This window comes from Tinamus guttatus, unplaced genomic scaffold, assembly GCF_059628265.1.
Source record: "Tinamus guttatus ecotype Peru unplaced genomic scaffold, ASM5962826v1 Tinamus_guttatus_pri_ptg000535l, whole genome shotgun sequence".
Classification (NCBI taxonomy): domain Eukaryota; kingdom Metazoa; phylum Chordata; class Aves; order Tinamiformes; family Tinamidae; genus Tinamus; species Tinamus guttatus.
The window spans coordinates 439,957-463,405 of NW_028289069.1; the positions used below are offsets into that span (position 1 = coordinate 439,957).

The window sequence follows — 23,449 nt, forward strand, 5'->3', positions numbered from 1 at the left end:
ATCGTTTCGCCTATAACCAATAGGTAACTTCTTTTCATAGAATGTAGAATTTCACTTTAATCATCCCCTGTTCCACCCTTAAAGGTATCCGGCTGACCATAACACTCTTTGGCTTTTACTTGATGAAAACAAAATAATAAAACAAAAACAAACAAATAAAATACAACTTATATTGGTATTATGACACTTGTACTTTTTAATTTGTAAAATCTTTGACAAGGATTCCTAAGCGGTGGTTTGATGCCTCCCTTTCCCTTCTCTTTCATTAGTAGCCTCATTTAAGTTGACATTCAGTAACAGGACCCACCCTCCAATTCTATCTATTCTACCCTATGAAAATTGTACTGTTTTAATAAAAGATTACAGAGTTTATCTCTTTCCCTTTAGTTGTATGAAAATGAGCTAGACAGGAAAGCCAGTTTTACCTGTATGTCTTGTATATGTCTTGTTTGAAAAAAAAAAAAAGGGGGAGGCTTGTGGTGTTTAGTTCTTCTAGTCTTCAGAAGCATAAATATGGACCACAGGTTTAAATATATTCTTAAGCAGCTATGTTCTCGGGAAAAAAAAATAGAAATACTGTGCTAGTTCCAAGACGTAGTTTTAAACTACTGTTATTGCACATCACCTAAAATTCTGTACTAAAAGCAGCTCATTAATACGCGGCTTATATGAGTGAAACTCCAAATATAATGTACTTTGATGTGAAGGATGCAGAAAATGAAAACACACTGTCTTAGCTTGCTTTTTGCAGTTTGAAGGAACAGCAGTAATTTTTATATAAAATATGTAATAAGGCATCTAAAATAAAAGGATAAGAATTATTTTCTAGACAGTGATACTATTTATTTCTTGAACTTCACTATAAACAACATAACTATTTATAAGAAAATATAAAATTGTTATTTGTATCAAATGACAGTTGAAGATAAATAGCTGGGAAAGGACATTTTGAGACAAGAAGGTTTAGCAGCTAGTTAAGAAATTCATCTCTACTTAATTGGAATCCAAAAAATGACTAATGCTACCCATACCTTGTTTTCATGTGTAATTAGAAATACACGTGAATGTGACAGGTTTTCATGTAACAGGTTGTCATATTTCTTTGAAGCACTGCAAAACTATATGGTATTTCCATAATTTGCCAATTGCAATAGCACTAAATTTGTTATTATTAGTTTGACTTATTAATGGCTATTCCCCCACACCAGGTCACAGTATTGTCTCTGAGAAAATATAGGCTTTGTGGTGGTAAAAATATACCAATAATCACACAGAGCTTCCTACAGTATGGATGGCAAATTAATTTCAGAATTATCCTCTGACATTTAATGCACTTTAAGTCAGCTGAAATATAGATGAAGTAAGAAATATAGATTAATGTATTTACCTTTCTGTTGCACTTCAGGAACAGAAAGTTCTAGTTAGCAAATCAGTCAATCACTTAAAAGCCTTTATAAAATAGTATCTATACCTTGAAGGAGAAAAGTACAGAATATTGACTTGCTTCTGTATGCATACATTTATACATTTAAGTAGAATACAGAAATGCAAAGCTTTCTGGTGTTCCTAATAGCTGAAATGCACTTTAATTGACAGTTTGTGTACCCTTTAAGACTTATGGGAAAAAGTAAAATGAGTAGTTATAAAGGTTTGCGTTCAGTTCTGCCTACTGTGAACAAAAATAACACTTAAGGTTATTATTTGTGTTTTGTCTGCTGTTCCATGACTGCAGTCAAAGACAAATATTTTATTTCATAGGAATTATTGAAACAAATTCTCACATCTGGTTATCAGTATTATCCCGAGTTTCTAATTTAGTTTATGCTGGTTTATGAAAAAAAAAAAAGTTCATTTGTCAATTTATTTGTGGTCTTGAATATTTGTACAAGAGATACTGGTATTGAAATTGAATTTGACATAAGCCTCTCATTGCTAAAGCATCTAGACTACTATTTTGTATGATTGGAGCTATGCATAACACTATGGAAGAACATTTTCTTATTTTTGTATTCACAAATACATGTTAAGCTTTCATTCAGTCAACTTATGTGTGCTTTATGTTTACTACTTTTCTACACTATGTATGAACAGATATCCTTTTTTTTTCCCCCTCAACATATCTTCCGTAAACTCACCTCTTTCCAAGGCTTAAAATCTGTGCACACAAAAACACTGAGCATATCTGGTTGGGAGACAGTCCTGCAAAGCCTACCTTGTAGTTTGTTCAAAATAGAAAACTGAAGTAGACTAACTTCTTGACTTTACTGAAGTATTAAGGTCAAGATTATTGATCAACTTAACATTTAGCATGGCAAGTTTATAAATATTTACTTCAGCAAGACTAACCTGCTATTCCATTACTATATTGTCCTTAGCAACAAAAGCTTTTTTATGCTGCTTCTTAAAAACTGATTTAAGGCAGGAAACTTAAGAATGACAGAAATGACACTGCTTTTAATTAGTAGCCCCAAACGAATGTAATACGTACAATGTAACAAGTATTTCTAGTAAGTGCAGAGTTTTTAAACATCAGTATTCATGTATCTAATTATATCAATGTATTTCCTATTACTGATTAATTAATATTCCATATCAGTATTTCCACATAGCCAGTAAAAAATTCTGACTCACCTGCAACTGATAATTGGCATATAAGTTTGGACTTAAGCAATATTTCTTTTTAAAAAGACATAAATGATTAATTGGAAAGACAATGTAGGCTGTATTTATTTTTCTCTGCCATGGGTGTTGTTTAATGTTTCAAAGGACTGAAAATTTACATTTTTCATGTGGTGAATAATAATTTTTGAAAGGAAAAGGGACTCTGGGAGGAAGCGGCTATGTTCCAAGAACTGAATGAGTTATAAAATTCCTTAACTAAATAGTACTTATTTTCATCAAAAAGTGATGAATGGTTTGAATACCAGGATAAAAATAAATAAATAAAAAAGGTTCAATTCAGTGCAGTCTCTCCAGCTTGTGTTTCCTTCTGTTTTAAATGCAGCGGGGCAGAGCGTATATTTTTGTAGACAAAAGAGTCATGGTAATATAGGCTGAGAAGAAAATTATCTAGTAAGGAGAAATAAATCGAGTACTCATATACATTATGTTGAATTACTAAATAATATATGATTCTGAAAGCATCCAATGTATTGCAGGGTTATCCTGGTTTAGATGCTAAAATTATCAGCAAAAGGCAATATCAAGTATTTTACAAGTCATGACAATATAGCTTATATTGCACTGCATGAGAACGGAAGAGAGTTTTCCAAAAGTCAGGAGACCTTTCTTCATATCGTTTTCTTTCTTGCTATTACTAAGGTATTAAAGGCCTTGAATATCATAATCTGTTTTGGTATTTTACTCAGAATCACATATTTTGCTGGAGTTGCCAGGGACCCTTGGAGATTGTCTCATCCAGCCTCTGTGCTCGGGGCAGGTCAGCAGGAGCACCTTGCCCAGGACCATGGCCAGTAATATTCAGCGTCTCTGTCTACCACTTCTAGGCTTGTTCAGGAGTTTCTCCTGTTTGTTTCCTTTGCCGTATTTCTTCCCTTTCCCTTAAGGACTCTTACTGATACCTCAACTGCTCAGACTTTTCACTCACAGTGGCTCAAGTTTCTCATTATTTTCTTCTTACCTTTTAAATCTCACAAAAAAATTAAGGCAAATATTGGCACTTCCATTTTTGTGGTTTAAATGTGCTTGTGTTAGGGCTTAAATGTTCCTATCAAACAGTAATGGTGTAATTTTCTAATTATCTGAAACTATCTAGAATATGATCTCTTGGCGGCCTTAATTATATGTTTGAAGCCAAACACATGTATAGTGTAATCCTACAAAAATGGAGAAGACCACACCAACAGTTAACCTTGCTGTGATTTCAGCTGGGAAATAAGCAGAAGCAAGTGACGCCAAAACAGAAATATATTCATGCCAATGAAGCTACAAAAGAACATCCAAGAAGAATATTCGTTTTTCAAGCAATAGACCTTCAAATACAAAATTATTTGTTTGCTATCAGTATGTCTTAAAATGGAGTTTTTATAGACACTACATACATACAAAGTTGAATTTTTCATATACAGGATACATAATCTGCATGGAACCAGCTGAGTATCAAGGATTGATACTCATTGATTGAAAGGCTGGTGAAATCTGTCCAGGAAAGCTGAATCAGCCTATACCCACACCTTAGGGACAGCCAAAGAGCTCTCATGTGAAAATGCTGCAGGCCAAGGCCAGATGTGGTCCAGTGACCTTCACGTAAAGAAGGTTCACAGTTCATCATGACTTCTATAGTTAGGTAACATTATATCTGAAAAAAAATCTGCAACTCAAAAGAGTAGCAAAATACTTTCTCCTCAAGAAACCACCTGCAAAGCTGGGTGACCATTAAATGGTCTAGATGAATCGGTCCAGGAAATTCTAGGTAAAATTAGAAAGGACCAATCTATTATGACAAGAATATATTGGCACTAGGAGAGAAAGGAGGGAAAATGCGCTGAAAAAATGTGCAGTAGAAAATGTTTATAAAAGCTGCACTTAAAAACACATACAACAATAGCATTTAGCCTCAATTTAACCTCCATACTTCAATAACTTCAATACTTGATACTTTGGTAAAGACAAATCATGCTAAAAGAACAAAAAATTCAAGCCTAGGGAAGCAGCATAAGCTTAACAAGAACCTTCAGTGAAGAAGAAACAAAATGTAACTAGTCAAAGATGAGATTTCCAAAGTTTGCCAGTTAAACATAGCCATACACTGAAAGATTCACAATTCTGCAAGTCATATATTTGCACTAAAAATAGAGTGTCCTAAAGAGGTACAAACCAACACACTGGGAACACCAATCCCATCCCAAGTTGCAAATGAGTTTGCTGCTCTTACTCACATTGTGCGGCCCTTCTGACATGGGGGTACTCCCACTTCCTTCAGGCTGATATTCATGGAAGGATACTGGCACTTCTCCAGGCTGCGGAGATATTTGATTCTGGTAAGTAAGGACCTACATATCTTTGAAGCATAGTGCTGTTGATTTAGGAACAAGCTTTCTTTATGTCATATAAACAATGAATCCTATCCAAGTACATCAGTGAAGAGATATACTTAAATAATGCATTTTTTTGTTAGCCAAATCCTTCCTCCTTTACTCCTACTAAGTAGAATTTCACTCTTTGAATAAGTGAAAGGAATTGATGGAATAAGGTATAAAATGGCAAAATTAAGCATTTATGCTTATACCTGCAGGTGTGCTTGGTCTAGATACAAGTGAGCTAGATACAAGGAGCTTCTTCCTCCTTGCTTCCAAGAAAAAAGAATCCGCACTCTGCATTGCTATTCACTGCTGCCAGCTGAGTGATTCCCAGGTGAAATACTTCCTCTATCCCTGCTAGCAATTGCAGTTGCTGGAGAACTGCAAAGCTCCCATGGTCTTCAGCAGTGCTGGAATTTCATACTTGATATGGATAGAAACCTAGAAATCGGGTCACATCATGGAAGTATGTAGCAAAAGATAAATGAGAGCATAAGTAACGCTACTCTTGTTTCAGGCCTTGATTCTTTAAATCTTATGTACAGTGAAAGCTCACAGGTAAGCCCATGTTTAAATGTTTTCTTCAATACAAATTCAAAGCAATTTAGGAGTTGGTGATAAACAAAATTAAAAGCAAAACAAAACTAGATAAAGGCCACAGAAGTAGCCTTACCTTAGGTGTCTTCAGGGTCAGGTTGCACGCTTTAAGTTCTTTGGTGGATCCAAAGAGCTGTCTGAAAACCTTTCCTTTCCTTCAGCTATGAACCAGTTTTGCTGCCAAAGGGTTTGTATAGAGGAACCACATCTGCAGATGCTTGTTCAGCCACTGTAGCCCTTCTGAGTTATACTTCTTCACATCTGTTGCACATTACATTAATGATGCTGTTTGGTTACTCACCATCATTTCAAACCAGCTGTTTTGGTCACATCGTAAGGAATTTGTACCACTGCAATGTGTTACGTCCAAACTTGTATTAGGAATTGATTTGGTCAAATTACATTTTTATGACAACGGTTATGCAAGATCAGCTTCATATTACCTGCTGCTTCAAGTTATCTCAGCTGGGACCAGGAGATGCGCACCAGTAGAACTTAGAAAAGGATTTGACCCACTTTTACATTACAGCAATATTAATAAATGAGCAAATATTCTCTGAAAGCATATGCTGCATGTTTGCAAAAGACAGAGAGCTTCCAAGTTTTGTCATACACTGGTTCTTTCATGGCCCCCTAAACAAAAAATGAGCAAGCAAACAAACAAAAAAAACTCTAATATGATTAAACTAGAACAAAAATGTAGTGTTTTAGTTATGGTGCATGTTTACAACAGGACAGGCAACCATAATTTAATCTGTATTGTCTATATAAAACATTTATTTTAAGCTCTATAATGATATTATAGAAATACATAGAATATTTGATAGAGTGCATTTAGTGTACTCACTGTGAAAATAAAACACATTTATTAAGACAGGTATTCTTTATGTCCAAACTTTTTTTTTTAAATATATGCACGTCTTTGCTTTGCAGTATTATGTTACCATGAAAAGCAAAATACCAATATACTGTTCTCTGCTCCTCACCAAAATCTTCATGTTCAGATTTCCCTGGACCATCAAGGGTGCTCACCGCTGTGAAATACTTTATAAAAAAAATCCCAAAGTACTTCGATTTGTAGATTTCTTATATTTGTTTGCATTCATGTCTAGTGCACATAGCTTGCCGCTCAATTCTCCACGTGCCTTCTTCGTAAGTACAGTGACATATAGTGCATTCATCAGTTTTCACCTCTCGGCCTGCTGGAATGACAAGGGTTTCTGCAAAGCAGTTTGGGCCTAAAAAAAAGAAAGAGTTTATTATGTGACACCTATCGCATGCTCGCACCCAGCGTAGTCTAGCTGTACTCTCAAGCATGGAAAAGCTAATGCAAAGTAAGCAACACTGGACATGTTAAATGAACGTGAGCATCGCATCTGTAAGTATTGTAGACTATTAGAGAGGCGGCTATAAAGATTATTACTTTCCTGCACTTTGGAAGTGTCACATTCTGTGTAATATTCAAAGTATCAGAGTAGTTTATTTTCCATTTAATGAGAAAATATTTTGCTTCCATTAGAACTGAATAGCTCCAGCACTGTCTGTATAAAAACACTTTTCACATATAAAATGAAAAACTCCATTTTATGTAAGTCAGCAGACATACAAACTCTTTCTTTCACAGTACACTGTAACAAATTCATTTCCAAGGATCAGGCAGAACAAGCGCACAGCAGCACGTTCACAAGACAAATCTGATCCTTTCTAAAGATGTCAGCCTCACATCCTTCTGCAGCAGCAGGCTGCAAGTGCTGTATCAGCTCTAGCTCCACGTTAAAGAAAATCCTTGAAAAGCAAATGAAATGCCTTGAAAATCCACAGACACCTGTAAAACAGCACTAAGCCCTATACATCCCAGACATGTATACTGCCAGCTGCTCCCAGGAGGACAGCACTTTCCTTGAGGAAAGCCAGAGCTCAGCTTCTGCAATGGAGATTGTCTATTTAACAGCACTGGGTCCGAGCGTTCCCCAGAGCAGGACACACGGTACCAACTAGCAAACATTGAGCTGAGACAGCTGAAACTCATGACAGAACAGTGGTGCACAAAAGCTTATCAATCCCTTTGCCAAGCAGGGAAATAAATCACAGAAGAGGCTCAATCTCCCACTGCCAGTCATCAATCATAAGAACTAAGCCAAACGTTATGGCTAAAGCAATTTATTTATTTATTTATTTTAAAGTGCTCTCCCTGAAAGCTAAAGGCAGACACAAGCTGCACTTTTTATAAAGTACAAACCAAATGGCTCACAAATCAATTTTAACAGTTCTCTCCTTGGATCAGACCGTGTGTTTTGTGCACTGACACAGCAGCCCAAGAAGTATGTGCCAGGCTGACAGTGATGAAGATATTTCCCACTGAAGAGTCATCCCTCTAGAGAGCACCCGCAAGACTTGCAGAAGTTTATGTCACCACTTTAATTCTCTCAATATTTAGTTCACCATCTTGCAGCAGCAATACTGTAGACTTCCAAACTCTGGAAGTCTACAGTGCTCTCATTAGCACTTTGACAGATTTCTGTTTTGATGTATAGAGTTCTCAATATTTTTCAGTTACATGCAGGATTCTTTCTGTCACTAACAATTTTCCATCATGCCAAGATGGGTTGATCCCCACAGAAGAAAAAGAGTCCCTATTTTGCATACCGTCCTGTAGTAGCTATTTCATTTTAAAAGCTGTGAAAAGAAATGCTAAAAAAAAAAATTAGAAGTAGAATTTGTATAAGGTCTATAGGGAACTTGAGATTTATATAAAATGCTATTTAAAAGGCAGAAGAACAAAAATGATGTTTTCGGTGTAAGAAAAAAACAGGGATCGAAGTAAAACCAGTGCAGCAAATGTCATTTCTTAGGATTCCAACCCTAAATGCTCCATTCTCACTTAGAAGTATTTGAATGCCAAGGGTGACTTTCCTTCTGAAATCAGAAATGTATTTAATGTAAAGACAGAACAAGCTAGCCCTAAATTCTTAAACTATTTTAATAGGTGTCAAATAATACTGTTGCTAAAAAGCTATAGAAAGAAAATAACCATCTACTTGAGAAAGGGAACTCTACAAAAATATGTGGCAACAACAAGGTAAGTTACTGAGCAAGCTTTTTTTTTTTTTTTTATATGGCTATTCTGCAGAAAATTACCTTTTTAGGGTTCTACATTTAAACACATCATTATTGTAACTGCACATCCTAGATATTATTCAGAATGGCAGTAGTCATTATTTGAATGCAAGGCATCCTTGCCTTACATTTTCCTTTGTGCTCTTGGAAGCTAAATGTAAGGAAGTTTTGTGAATTTAGTATTGTGGTTAATGTTACATAAAAGGTCGTCAATGAAAAGGCTGGGCTAGCTATATTACAGGAACGCTTCCATGCACTTAAATGCCCATAAAATATAGTGCCTGAACACAGAAAACAGTTCTTCAGCCCTCCTTTCATGATTTCTCTGATTGCTAAGACCTCTCTTTTAGGGAGAAACTTGACCTTCAGCCTTTCCCCCAAGTCTCACTCAGTCTTGAAGCTTTGGCTTTGGGGGCTCCTCCGCAGCCCGAGGAGCTGGTCACTAGCTCCTTTTCCCTTCTCCCCCTGTTGCAGCCACAAAAATGGGACTTACCCAGTTGCAGGTGCCAGCGGAGCACCCAGCCTGTGGGTGGCTTTCAGGGTGGGCACCCATGGGGCTCCAGCAGCCACCTCCGCCCTAGATCTGCCTAAGAGAGGACAGCAGGACCCGGTGGGATCTGTCACTTGGGCAGATGATGCTGGTGAACCACCTAACACAGCCCTATGCCACCTCCTTCCAGGAGAGAGCCTGAGAAAGCAAAGATTTGAAGTAGACCCTGGGAGCAGAAGAGCAGCGAGTTTTCTACACTGCCATTTTTCCCACTCTCCTGTGGGAGAGAGACCTCTCCTCCAAAATCAGCCAACACAAGGTGCCCTAATGGCATTTGCTGAAACTGCAGCTTTGCTTAAAACTGGGCCATTTGTATGGATGTGGCAAGTTTTGCAACTTCTCATCACAAAAGGCAAGGTATTTTCCAAGTTTTAAAAAAGTTTGTGAAATTATCTGCCTTAGGACATAACAAGCATCTCAAGATAAACTGAGGCTCTTCTAACTCCAAAGTGCTGCTCAGTTCTCTCATTAATTGTTCCAGATGCAGTATTAGTGAACACCAATAGCAGGGAAGGCGAATCTCAGATCCCTGGTCTGCGTAGCAGGTTGCCTTCATTTCTGGGCTTGTCATTATCATCACTGCTCTGCCTGACTTTAGCATCTGCTACTAGTTCAGCTTGACCCTGTTTGATCTGTGGTCAGTCTCAGAGAAAGCAGCGGTGCTGCGCATCTTCACGCAGATGAAGTTCTCACCATCTCACTCTTAAGAGTGGCAGAAAATTCAATATGAAATATTGCACCAATTCCAAGCGCAGTGTGAAATCCACCACAATAGCATTTGTTTTTCCCAAAGTTTCCCCTGGCTCTGTCAGGCTCTGCTTGAGCCCAATCACACTGGTATCAATGCAGAGATCACTTTCCTAGGGTGAAGGCAGAGGTTTGACTGCTTCTGTGAGCAGCAAATTCTGCGAATATTCTCAGCTCCCACCTTGAGCAGGGGACTGGGTCTTCCCATAACTGAAGTAACAAATTCTAAATTCCAAAACAACAGTGATATTGGCACCTCAGCAATTAGGAGAGCATATTTGGTGGTTGATTCATTCAGACTTTATAATTGGCTTCTCCTCCCTTACATGCTTAAAGGCTTAAAAAGTTTAAAAACCTAACACCATTATTGGGGAAAATGTGACCATGGCTATTTGCCTTCTTTTTCCTCCAAAGTCCTTATGCTGGTGGTGTGAAAAGCTTCCAGTGAGTTACGTTTTATGCTTCAATGTTGATAAATGCAACAATTTAATTAAAATGCAAATTATGTTATCTCCGAAGAAAACAGCCGATACCAATTATCAGCAGCGAAGGCCCAAGCCGCTCACCTCCGTGAGCGAGAGCACCTGTAACCTTGGCAACCTCGCAAGGAGCCCCCAGGCGGCCGCTCGTCGCCTCACACAGAACTGCAGCGGCGCTCGCAGCCCCGTCGAGTTCCTCCAGCCCCCCGTCTGCACACGCATGGGCTGCCAGCGATCCCCATACGCAAGGCGCACACAGCAACTTGATAAACCGCGCGCCAGTCGGCTGTTTCTGTTGCGCACGGAACCAAATTAGGGACAACCTGCTCAACTGCGAGTCAACGTGCTTGCCCGGAGAATAAGTCAGGGCAGATTTTAGCCGATTAGAACCACAGGGACAACACCTGTAATATAGTGCTTTGATCTAAGACTTATTCAGGCCTTGGCTTTAAATTAAACTGCCCTTCTAATATGGCTGCCCTTCTAATAGCTCTTTGCAACAGTCAAGCAGATAACTCTTACATTAACCGACAGCACACCTATCTGCCTGCGTACTTCTAATATATTCATCACTACGGTATTTGCGAATGGCAGAACCTCAATGTTTAGCTTATCTCCTTTCTACTTGCTCCTAATTCGATGGAGAAATTTCCAGTCCTTGAACATAAAAAAAAAAAAAAAAAAGGAATCCTAGACTTCATCCTGGAAGTCATGATGTTATGTAAGAAATAAACACACTAGGTTGGATCAGAGGTCCAGTGGCATCTGGGAGCAACCAAAAGGAGCTGTGTAGGGAAGGGCATGGACACAGAGCACTGGTTCCTAAAATGTACACCCAGCTTCTAACATTTTCTGAACCAGAGACTCGAAAGTGGCTCTTTAAAGGATTTCTTTTTTGATTAAACTCTCCATTGCCGAACGCATGCAAACTTCTACAAGATGTGGTCACAAGGAGGTCCACAGGGTACAATAGTTTGCCTGACCCCTTCCCCACTGATTAATTACATTTGCTACTCTTTGCTGTCCTGGAAGAGGCAATAACAGGCCAATTTCTAGACCTTTATAATAGCAATCCTCTCTCCCATCACCTCTTCTGCAGCCTGAAGGGTCCAGGTGTACCTTCATCCTTGCTGACCTCTCCAAAAATCTTCCTTTTCTCCTGAGACGTTTCTGGGGTGTGAAGGCCAGACCGACATGCCGTATACAAGCTACAAAAACACCATGGACTTGCACAGTAGCAGGGTGATATTACTTTACCTGTTTGTTCCATATTTCTCCTGAATTCCTAACATCATTTGCTGTTGTGACTGCCAGTGACAAAACTGCGCTGAAATTATCACTATTGTATCACAGATAAAAATCTTATAGAAATAACAGTTTTGTTTTATGCAAAGAAACTCTCAAAATGCCTCTGCTACAGAAAACTTTCACTTTCCAGCAACATTACGGATAGCGACACCATTCCTATAACTTCAGAAGCACTCAAATGAAGGAAGAGCTTTGTATTTCATCATTCAGATCTTTTTGCTTTCTGATGTTTCTGTACTTCCTACAGAATTCTCCCTTTTTTTTTTAGAAAGACTAATGAAACACAGATTTCTTTTTTTTCCCTTTTCTGTTAAGATGTAGACAAGCTTCCTACTTCTTTTCCAAACTGTCTGACCCTGTTACCAGGATGACACAGGACTTTTCTCTGAGCTCACAGTGACACCCGGGAGTTAAGGGTCAAGCCATGGAGACAGGATTACTGTGCTTGGCTCTGCACACTGCACTTCAAAAGACACCAGCCTTCCTTTGGATTACAGAGTCCCTTCCACTCTCAGAGCAATCCTGAGAGGGATTTTGAAACACGCTAACACAAAGCGGCAAGAAAAAACAGAACCAGCCACACAGCTCACACAAGATGCATTGGCAGAGCCTCCTTCATCCTTCCCTATCTCATTGCTTTCCCAAAGATGGTATCTGCTCCTACTTTGTTTCATCTCAATCCCTAATCTCTTCTAAAGAGACAGTATATCCCAGCCTGACTTCTTCCATCTTCTGGGAAACATTAGCTTGGAAGACAAAAGCACAAAAAGCAGCCAGCAAAAAGTAGCCTGTGACTGGTTCTGAAGACTTCACCTCTGCTACTGGCAACTCTTCCCCTTGGTGCCACTGAGTTCAGCACCTCTGGATATGACTCAACCAAGTCCCAGGGAAAGTTTTCTGCTACAAAGGAAGGATTCACGTGGACCCAAATTTAAAAGCAATCTGGGACTTTGGAGTCCCACTGCGACTCCACTTAATAGTGATAAATGACTATTTCTGTGGTTTATCAATGCCTAAAGACATGCATGCAGAGAGAAAATAACATCGCAAACATCTTCAGAGACTTCTCACAAACGCATATATGTGACAGAATGAAAATAAAGGCTCCCATCCATTTGCAATTTTCCCTAGCTGCTAGGGTCATTAACCAATAGGCAGCACGCGCCACGTGGTATCTTTTTGAAAAGCAATGTTTTGTTCACACTAGATAGAGTCTTGGTGCTTTTAAGGCAATAATAACAACAATAATAAAAATATCATTTCCATTTTTAGGGTCATCCTTTTTAGATAGACAGGAAAAGGATAGACTGAAAGAAAATCTGCCAAAGGGCAAAAACAATTAAAAATAACATTTTGCCACGTAATTTGGAAAAAAAAACTAGCAGCATCTGCTGCAAAGAGACAGAAGAAAGCTCAATGAAGTTCTTGTGTAGCAAAATGGGCTCATCGTGTGCCCTATTTTACTGCTATGAAAACACAGGTATGAAATCGAGAGTGTTTACTCAGAGTAAGTCTTGGTGTGCGCGTGTGTGTTTTAATATTGAAGATAAAAGGAGCCATAATGTTATTTAGAGTTGTGTTTTAAAGACTCGGCTTTTGAGATGCACAAGCCTTGTTTTGTGATTATGTTTTACTGTTTTATTCTTAATTTATCATATGTGACAGAAATATTGATTAATGTTTTGGTCTGCCTCCAACCCTGGAAATGGGAGAAGCATATGAAAATTCAACAGAATATAAAACAAAGCAATCAGAGCCAATGAAATTATCCTTTTCGCCACCGATTCTTCCAAAGCCTGATTCTCCATTTCACTTTGTGGTGACATTAGCATCTGAGAAATGAAAATGTAAAAAGCTACTAAAAGCAGGGCAGCACAATTGCTTTTGCACAGATATAAATTACTTCATAAGGGAGCAGACGGGAGCAGTCCATAATCCTGACAACAGCACCGTCCCCTCGGATTTCCACGTGCATTCAGAGCGGAGAATTTTAGATATCTGCTTTTTGTATGCTGAACAAAAAGCAGCCAAGGCACATCGAACACAACGCAGTCAAATACCCTATGAGCCAAACAGAAAGACTTGGAGCATAAAAGGGGCCAATTAAATAGGAGGCTCGAGTGTCATAACAATAAGCTACATCAAACAACCTCCTTTATCAGAAAAAAAAAGAGAGAAAGGCTTGAATACTCTACTTAAAATGATTTTCAAAAGTCCTAGGATTTGTAAAGAGATATTGTGCTCCCCAAGAAGCTGGGAAACTGCACCAATTAGGCATGAGCTGAACACTGTGTGCATCTTGCAGAAAACTATGTAAACACTTTGAGGCCAGCAAGGAGCCTATCAATTTTTTCACAACCCGCCACCCTCAGGAGCTGGTGCAGTTTGTTTGCAGACGAGCTCGCTGCCTGCCCACTCGCTGCTCGGCACCATGGCCGTACATGCCTTAAACTTGCAGAAAACAGTATTTCTGCTCGGCTTTTAACAGAATTAAATCTTATTCTCATGGCGAAATATCAGTTTATTCCTCAGTCTGAGCAAACCATGTGAAATGCCTTCATTAAAAGACCATACCCACACTATCCTAAAAAACATGATGCAAATTTAAATGGACTTTGCATGTCCAAGAGCACGTGCTATGGCGGAGTAATTTTATGCATCAGGGAGTTGCTGCAAAGCCTGGAACGAAAAGCGTATTCTAGTTAGCCAAAATACTGCAGCACTAGTCAGCTGTGCTATCAGCCGGGCTCGCTAGGGCACCAGGAAATGTGCAGTAACACGTGGCAGTGCATGCATCCTCAAAAACTTAATAAATATGTGTTTAATGAAAGGGAACTGCAGAATGCTAACGAAGAAAGAGATTTGAGAATTAAGGAAAAAAAATCCCTAAAGACTTTCACTAAATTGAAAGCTAAAGTGGAAACAAAGTACAGCATAATGCTGCTTTGGCAATCAAGAAAGCAAGTCAGGGTATTTTGCCAGTCGCTGTAACACACAGGATAGTGGGAATCTGCCGCTCAAGGATGGCCAACGTGGCTCACTACTACAAGGAATTACGCAATTAAAATGGCAAAACATTTGCAATCGAGCGCCAGCTCCTATTTAACCCCACTTTGGAACCAATATAGCAAGCTGTATTTTTTCTAAATCTTTCTGACTGAGAATTATTTGAATCAAAACTCTGAATCTTAAGAATTCAACTCCAGAAAGGCAGTTGCAGGAGCCAACAAAAACTTTCCTGGTTCAATAGCTTCCTGGCAAAATGAGATTTTTTCAAGGGTTTAGCATTTGGTTGTTGCTTGCATTTTTATATTTGTTTGAGGCTTTTTTGTTCATTTGTTTGCTTTACTTATTTCCTTAGAGGCTTGTCTACATACACACACACCAAAAAAAAAAAAAGAAAATCTAGCCTTTCACTACTCTACTAGACTTGACCTGCTCTGGCCGTACTAGCATAGCTCTCTCTGCTTAACCTACTTCTAAAGTGATACCTGCCAAGTTGCAGAAGGCCATTTCCAGACTGAAGCTACAGAGTTAGGCACTAACAGATTTGTTGGAGGCACATGGCGAGAGCCCAGCCAGAGCGGTCCCCCAACGCACACGCGACCCATCACTTAGTCGTCTGCGTGACCAGGTGCTACCTAGGCCTGGAGGCATCTCTTAGAAGAGGGACTCGTGCGAGCAAGTGCCCAGGAATTGCTCAGTGAAATGCCCCCAGGCACTACAGCTGTTCTCATCTCCAATACTTCATTGCTATAATCCAGTTACCCACTTTCCTTCCCCTCTTACGCTCCCAGAAAAACCCTGGTTCTGCCCACCATGTGCTTCCCCTTCCTGCAGACATCCATCACCCCACTCTGTCGCTGCCTTCTTGAGATGAGAGCTATAACTTTAATGCCTCAACTGCTCAGTTATCCATTTGGCGCGCGAGGCAGCAAATCGGTTTCAGTGAGGACAGCGTGCAGTAGAAACCTCTCCTAAAGCTAAGTGGACTAAGATTTATTTAAAATGTACCAAAACAAAACTGCTCCACTAAGGACTTTTGTATTCAAGCTCAATGACTTTCTCTCCCCCTTCTAACTTTTTCAATTATAATGTTTCCAAGAATCTGCCTTCTAAAAGTGGATAAATAATATAATTTCCTGTGGGGAAAGAAGGGACAGGAATCAATCTTGAAAAATGAATTACAATTGTTGGTACATCATATAACACTTTAAAGTATGACGAACTCTGACAGCATCCTTTGCCATTCACTTTCAGCCTCACTTACTAACAGGGCGGCTGAGGGGTAGGAGCAGTGAGAAGCCAGAAGATGGAAAGATGGTTCAAGGCAAAGGTGTGCAAACTGCTGAGGTTGGAAGAAAATGAAGTGTGGTCACTGCACACTTGGAGTTCATCTCTGTTACACAGGTCCTTGAAACTGGGAAGAATCATCCTGAGAACAATCAAATTTGTACATATATTTCAGCTGGGTCAAGGTCTATTGAAAAACATCTTAAGATGATGACGATATAGCTAAGGAGTTTTCCATCAGTATTCCCGCTGCTGATTTTTAAGCTACACCAATGGACACAGTTCGCATAGTTAGACATCAACCCTAACATCACAAGGAAAAATACTTTGGCTAGGAAAAAGCCATAGTTCATCTAGGTCCACACAATGCAGATGTACCTTCAAAAAAGGGCACATTTTAAAAAATTTGATCTTTTTTCTCATTTCGGGGTGCATCGTTTTAGCAAAGAGCAGTTTACAATCTCAGCGGCAGAAAGTCATGTAATGAGTGACACAAGGATGTCTCCTCTTTTAAGGAGTAAGAAACAGGATGCCCCTAATCATCATCATCACCATTTAAACGTTCTTCCACTCAGCAGAAAGCACATGAAGGTACAGGCACCACCACTGTTGCTGATGCTACTCTTCACAGGAGGCAGTCATCATGCTCCATCAAAGAGATGTTCATAAAATAAAATAAAATAATCAAACTAGGTCTTTCGTTAAAATAATAGCCCATAAAATTGCCCTGGCAAAAAGCTAACTGGCTTCCAGGCACAGGGCCCCCAAGGCAGCCAAGCCAGCACAGGGAGGTTGGGCTGCTTCCCAGATCTCTCTCTTTTTCTGTCTTTTTCTTTGTTTCTCGAAAACATCATACCTCTGGAGCGGATACTCAAGCATGAAGCTAGTCCTTGTATTTACAGTAATAGAATTACTGTAAACTTATTCTTAAATATTTCCACATATAATAGGTTTCTTCTTGTAAAATTATCTCCAAAGGCAAGTATTATGGAAATAAATTCTGGAGGAAAAACAGCTGGTGCTTTTATGTTTATCTGAAAGCTATGTTTGCTTTCTCCTAGGCAAAACCAGAGCCTTAGGAAATCACAAATGATCCCCAAGACACTTGAACTGATTTTCATAAAACTCAGATTAATGCAATGGAGAGAGATACTAAGTAAATAGAAAGTGGCAAAGCTGAAAAATACATTTTACATTTGTAATGAATTTGTTACTGCAAAATAGCCTACAAACAACAATTAAAAGCTCGATTTATGATTATACTGTCACCCACCCTATCTGTCTTTAGGGTATTCTTCTACTCTATTATAGTAAAAATGATCACTTCACACCTACTGCACACCCAGCATACAGAAGACCAGGGCAGCTGGTGTGGAATATAAATTACTCATTTACAGAAAACCTCTAGAATGCAAACTATATTAAAAGAAGGGACACTAAATTACGGAGCAGCTCAAAGTATTGCAAAATATGTGAAATTCTGAGACATGGAAAGTGAAAAGAAGGAGAACCAGCCTCCCAGGGAAGGTGGAGTATTGGCCTCAGAGGAAGAAACCATCAACTCCTCTGACTCCTTCTCCTTCATACTGTGATTTATCCCTGCGCCATCTTCCTCGGGGACTTAACTTGCAAAAACTGTCTTTGCACTTTGTACCCGAAGCTTTAGTAGCACAGGATGTACTTGTAAATTCTATAGCCATTAATGTGTCTGTAATTTCCTCTCTATGGGAGATTTTATGTATAAACCACTGAAATCTGTGTATTATTCACATTGTGCATAAATCACTCCTGTAAGGAATCTTTGCAGCCTGAAAGCTTTGGATATGTTTTTTGAGAGAATGGAGATGTGGTCAGGAGAGAAATTTTAAGGGGAGCCTCATCTCCACTAGAGAAGAGCAGGGAACGCACTTAATCTGGAGGAATGAACATACAACCTGCAAGCATCAAATAGCTTCTTAAGAGGCTTATGATATCTAGACTGATTTCCTTGCATCTGAGTTTCTATATTTTTCTCCTTTTCTGCATTATAAACTCTAAAATGTTTACATTTTAGATAATATTTTGTTGCATTTTATTTAGCATACAACCCCACAACTTAAATCCCCACTCTGAATTTGGAAAACAGTCATTAAAACTGCAATATATAATTTTCTTTCTCCAGGACCATTTAGAGCTTTGCTTGATGGTCCAAATAATGACTTGCACTCAGCACAAGAATTTCCAGAGCATCTTATCCCTGCATTTCACTTTGTTAGCTTCTCTTTGACTGAACTGGTGTAAATGCACTTTAAGTGCATGGAAACCCTTTGACAGCCACAAGAAACTGGGCAACGACTCCACGATTCAACTGTATTTTGTATGGAAAATTACCTACATCCCTTATAGAGTCTTCACCTAATAATTTCATCGAGCTAGACTAGCTCTTGCATGACAAAGGGCAGCTGAATTCTTATTCAGAGGATGAACAGCTGAAGCCCTCAATAATAAGGACTTTCTCCTTTACGATGCCTTGCAGCCATGGATTTCAGCACGTCTTGGGACTTACATGCTGTAAGATTAGTCAGAGCTCTAGGAACTTGTACTTTGAGGATCTGTTTTCTTAAGCACAAGCATAGTGCTGATCTTTAATACCTTTTTTCCATTATATTTCAAGAAAGTGAAAAATCACTTAAATCCTTCTGTTGAAAGTGACATTTTTTCTTAAAACTGTAGTAGAGAGACACGAACCAATTTCTAACAGCCATTTAATATATTCTTGCCATCTAAAGCGAATGTGAAAATATCTTTTCTTCATGTTATTAGACAAGACAACGCAGAGTCATTTTATTTCTAAACTGCAAAAAAAATAAACCCAGAAAACAAGCAAAAAAAACAAAACCACCACCAACAACAAAGAAAAATCATTTTAAGGGAAGTCCTGACCACAGTGCTGTGAAGAGGCTTAAGTGCTTTAAGCTTTAAGATAGGCTAAAGCATTTTGGAAAGGCAGCTTTTATAGCGAATTTGTATAATTCCTGTCAAACTACACCAAGGAGTTAAAATCCATCAAGGAATTGTCCCTCAAGTACAATTGTCTTGATTTCTACTGTAAGAGGAAAACCGCTCGAGGTAAAAACTTACCAACAGCAGGACAAAATAATCCAGCTGCAAAGATAAGATTCTCTGAGGGAATCATATGCAAGCAGAAGCAACTGCTCTCCAAAATGCCTGCAATAAAAACTGCAGTTCAAGGCATCTTCATCTTTGGCTAATGCTGCAAACACCAGACTGTCAAAGAAAATTGACACAAAGTCAAAATGCCCTAATCAAACTTTAACAATCAGATTGATAAATTTAAATTTCAGATTTTTAGCCTTCTGGGCACGTTGTGTCATTTTCCCTTGGCACAAAGTTTTAGCAAATAAAACCACTCTACACCTGTAATTATGAGAGCCATATTTTAGGTAATTATGCCCTATTTATTCCTACTAAATAAAACTACGTTGACAAGTAATGATTGAATGCAAATACGGGCAGTCAGAAAGAGGCAAACTCTTGAAACAGGATAAAGCATCAGATACAATGGAAGGCATCAGGAAAAAGCTTTGCTTTTTATCACTTGGGGCCTTCCTCATCTCAGGCTCTTTTCTTTTCAGGGTAGAACTTTTAAAAGAGACACTCGGTCACTTATTTTCCCTTTATAACTACCCTATTATAAGTTCTTCCGGCACAAGACACAGCTTAAGAAAAAAAGTTTCTAATACATCTAATACAGGCTTCTTGTTAAAAGAAGCCTGTATCCACGTCTGGGCTGCTAGACAGTGAGAAAAACTGTCTAAAGGAAAGGGCTAGCCTGCCTAGCTCTGTTTGACAATATTCAACTCATTAGGGGTAGCCTTCCCATGGCTTGGTTTCTTGCTTTCTTGTTTATTTCCAATTAAAGGAAATATTTTAAGGGAAGCTCCCTACTGCCCTAATTTTCTCCCTGAAGTTGCCATCATGCAGACACTGAAGTCAGAAGACGTGGGCATCCCAGCCATAAATTGAAGGGGCAAGTTGCAAGAAACTCTGGAAAAGAGCAAATTTCATGCCTGCTGGGACAGCCGAGACCTGCCTTCAGGTGGTCTCACCTGAGCACCTTTGGGGACATTCAGGATAGCAGACTTTCTGTATGGGCTGTCACGGGCTGGTGCCAGATTCCGTCAAATCGGGCTGCCAGGCTGAAGCACTGCCAAGTTTGTACTTGCAAATCTGCACATCTGCGCCCTCAGGAAAGGTAGCCTGAGGAACTAGAAATCCTGCCACAGAGGTGACACAGGATAAATCAAATTTCTTCCTTCAGACACCAGGGCACAGCACCCCACGTCTCGGACTCAAAAGTACCAGGACACAACCAATTCGGTGCTCCCCACCAGCAATATCTAAATAAGTATCTCTCTCCTTCCCCCCCCCCCTTTTTTTTTTTCCTCCAGAACTAACTGTTGCATGAAGATGTCAAAGCAGTTCCTGTAAAATGCCTGGTATATATTGTGAATTGTTTCTTTCTGGAAACCTTTGGGTGCCAGAAATTCTCAGCATCTTAATGATAAAATCATTTGAGAGCACTCACGTAGCTTTGAGCCTCTTCACCTCAATTCCTCCTTTTTAAAGATTTGTTTTAAAGGATTACTCAAATAAACAACATAGCTGATATTTAAAAAAACCTTTAAATTCTTTTTTTTCCACCCAGCACACTGCATCATGTCAAACTTGCTGGTGTCACCCTACTCCCTGACTTTTCTCTGAGCTTATGGTTATAGTTTCATGACATGCAGATAATGCCAAAGTATGTTCTTGAGTGCACGACCAGAGCTGGTATTTAAAAAAAATCATAAAGTCAGATATGACCTGATGTGTTGCAGGAAGCTTTCTATGATCAATAGAAAAAAAAAGATGGAAATAAATAGGAAAATGATCTTTAACTACATAAATTGAGAAATTATATCTTTTACATATATTATATGTGATATAATATATATATTTACATACAATATTATGTATTATATGTTATATAAGAATATAATGAACATATCATATAATCAACCTTAAGAAAATCAGCTGTACAGACTGCACAACTTTCATATGTATAGTCAGAAAAGGATTTAAACAACAAACAAGATAAGTTTTATATAAAATATTTTGCTTTGTTAACCCTTCAACAGCAATCTTGCCAAAAAGATTTTTGAAAAATGGAAAATTTTAGTTTTATTTGCTTTTGATGCAGGTTTTTCTGTCTTCTTATATTTCCCTCTTTTCTACACTCTTATTAAACAATGAAAGCAAGAAGTGGGAAAGTGGGAGAGAAAAAGAAGTAGGAAAAGCATGCCTACTTTCAGCAGAAAAACTTTTAAATCTGAAAAGGAGAGAAACAAACAAAACAAAACACAGACACACATATGGGGTATCCATCCATCACTCCAAGGTGCCACATCCACCCACCAGGCATCAGGTTTCAGGACAGAAGGGTTTTATTTTGGGGGGGCGAATGAGCAGAATGATCTAAACAACCTGGCTTTCCAAACCCATGACATCAAGGGGTGTTTTTACTTCACCAATATGTTACATTTGGCTACAATAATTCAAAAACCAATCAACTGCAAATAGGAAAGTTTGCTGCTGCTTGATACGGACGCAATCTTCTTACATTTACAATTTCTATACTTATTTGAAACTTGCATATCCAATGGATACAGGAAGCCAGTAAAATTCTGCATGTACCAGCCATAAACTTGATCTACTGTAAATCAAATGTGAGGTATAAGAACCTTCAGCTCATACAACATTTCCTTACACGTAGGCTTTGTGGAGATGAGAATATACTGAAGTCTCATTCAAATGCACAGTTCAGAAGAGAGAAAGAAGATCACTGTGTGCTTAATGTTCAGTAAAAAAGATGTGTGTTAGGCGGTATGTGCAACTTCTACAGCTCTTTCTGTGTGAAGGGGGCACACACATCAGCATACACACCAAACGCTCAAACTACACAGAATTTTTTTAAATTGCTGTACAACATGAAATAAAATGCTGAGCACCCATACACACAGATATAAGGGCAAGTCACATCCACCATAGCTCCTGCAAAGTAAAAACTGTTGGTTTCAGCCAGAAATCATGTAGAATAGTAATATCCTGTTAGAGCCCCAACCAAGATACAGTGTACTAATGTATAATAAATCGTGTTCTACCACAATTTAAACAAACAAGAAAAAAAAAAAGAAACCACAGATGAAGGAAGAGAAAGAGGATTCCCTTCACATCATTTAATTAAGGCAAGTTCTAAATTTCTAATAATTTGTCTTATGAAGGAAGAGAAAGAGGATTCCCTTCACATCATTTAATTAAGGCAAGTTCTAAATTTCTAATAATTTGTCTTATTACATATATATGAAACCTGTCTTACTAGTATCTATACAGTATCTCTCTCAAGTTGGTAAAGCTCAGAGGCCCTGATTTTATTAGCAGAACAACTTGCACCAAAAGCATCATATCAGCTTTTCCATCAAAAGCTGCCCACATCAGACCTTTACACTGCCTATAGAAATAACATTAAATGGTACTAGCTTGCACACAGCGGGATGGGAATTCAGTGGAAAACCAAGAGAAAAAACACTGGACATGCGGAATCGGACTTGCATTTATTTTCACATTGCTGCTAGCTCAGTGCATGATGCAAACTGACACAGACACCAAGTAGTCCTGGCAGCTGACTGCAAACAAAACTATATTTTGAAAATATTCCTGTCCAAAAGATTAGATGACAAAGCGTAGCAAGCCTGAAATAGTGCCACAAACATTCAGTTGCGAGAGCCCAAGGATGGGACAGTGACCTGGACTCTTGGGAAAAGAACCTAGAAAAGATATCTGCTGTGATAATATAGTCCAGCAGCAAAAAAAAAAAAAAAAAAACCCTCTCTTGCTCCTGCACAGTGGTTTATTCTCCACTTTACTTTTATGAAATCAAGTATTACCATTTTTATTGGAATTCTGTTATTCCTTATGGAGCAATTCTGAAAGCAATACTAGCAACAAATTCCAATACATCAGGAATAAAAGGACAGCTTTAAAATAAGACACCTTTTTGTTCTAAAATCCCTGGGAACTACGACAAACAAACAGTCATAGTGGCAACTGTATTTAATACATAATAACAAGAATATAAAAAAATACGAACCATTCATGCAGCATTTTGAACTACTTTATTTATTCTCCCACTGAGTAATATTAACTGTGTGTGGTAAAAACACAAATATTCCATGTCCCAAGCTCTCACTCATGGAGCAGATAGTGCAGAACAGTTATGA

The 23,449-nt window shown here is 38.6% G+C and overlaps 1 protein-coding gene across 1 annotated transcript in view; it reads right to left on the bottom strand.

Annotated features, from left to right (window-relative positions):
* Positions 1-6,423: 6,423 nt before the first annotated feature.
* Positions 6,424-23,449, bottom strand: part of VWC2 (von Willebrand factor C domain containing 2) — a 43,399-nt gene continuing 26,373 nt past the window's right edge. The window contains exon 3 of the mRNA XM_010220897.2: positions 6,424-6,874. Within this exon, the coding sequence (XP_010219199.2) occupies positions 6,723-6,874 (152 nt within the window). The 3' untranslated portion in view covers positions 6,424-6,722. The remainder of the gene's footprint in view (positions 6,875-23,449) is intronic.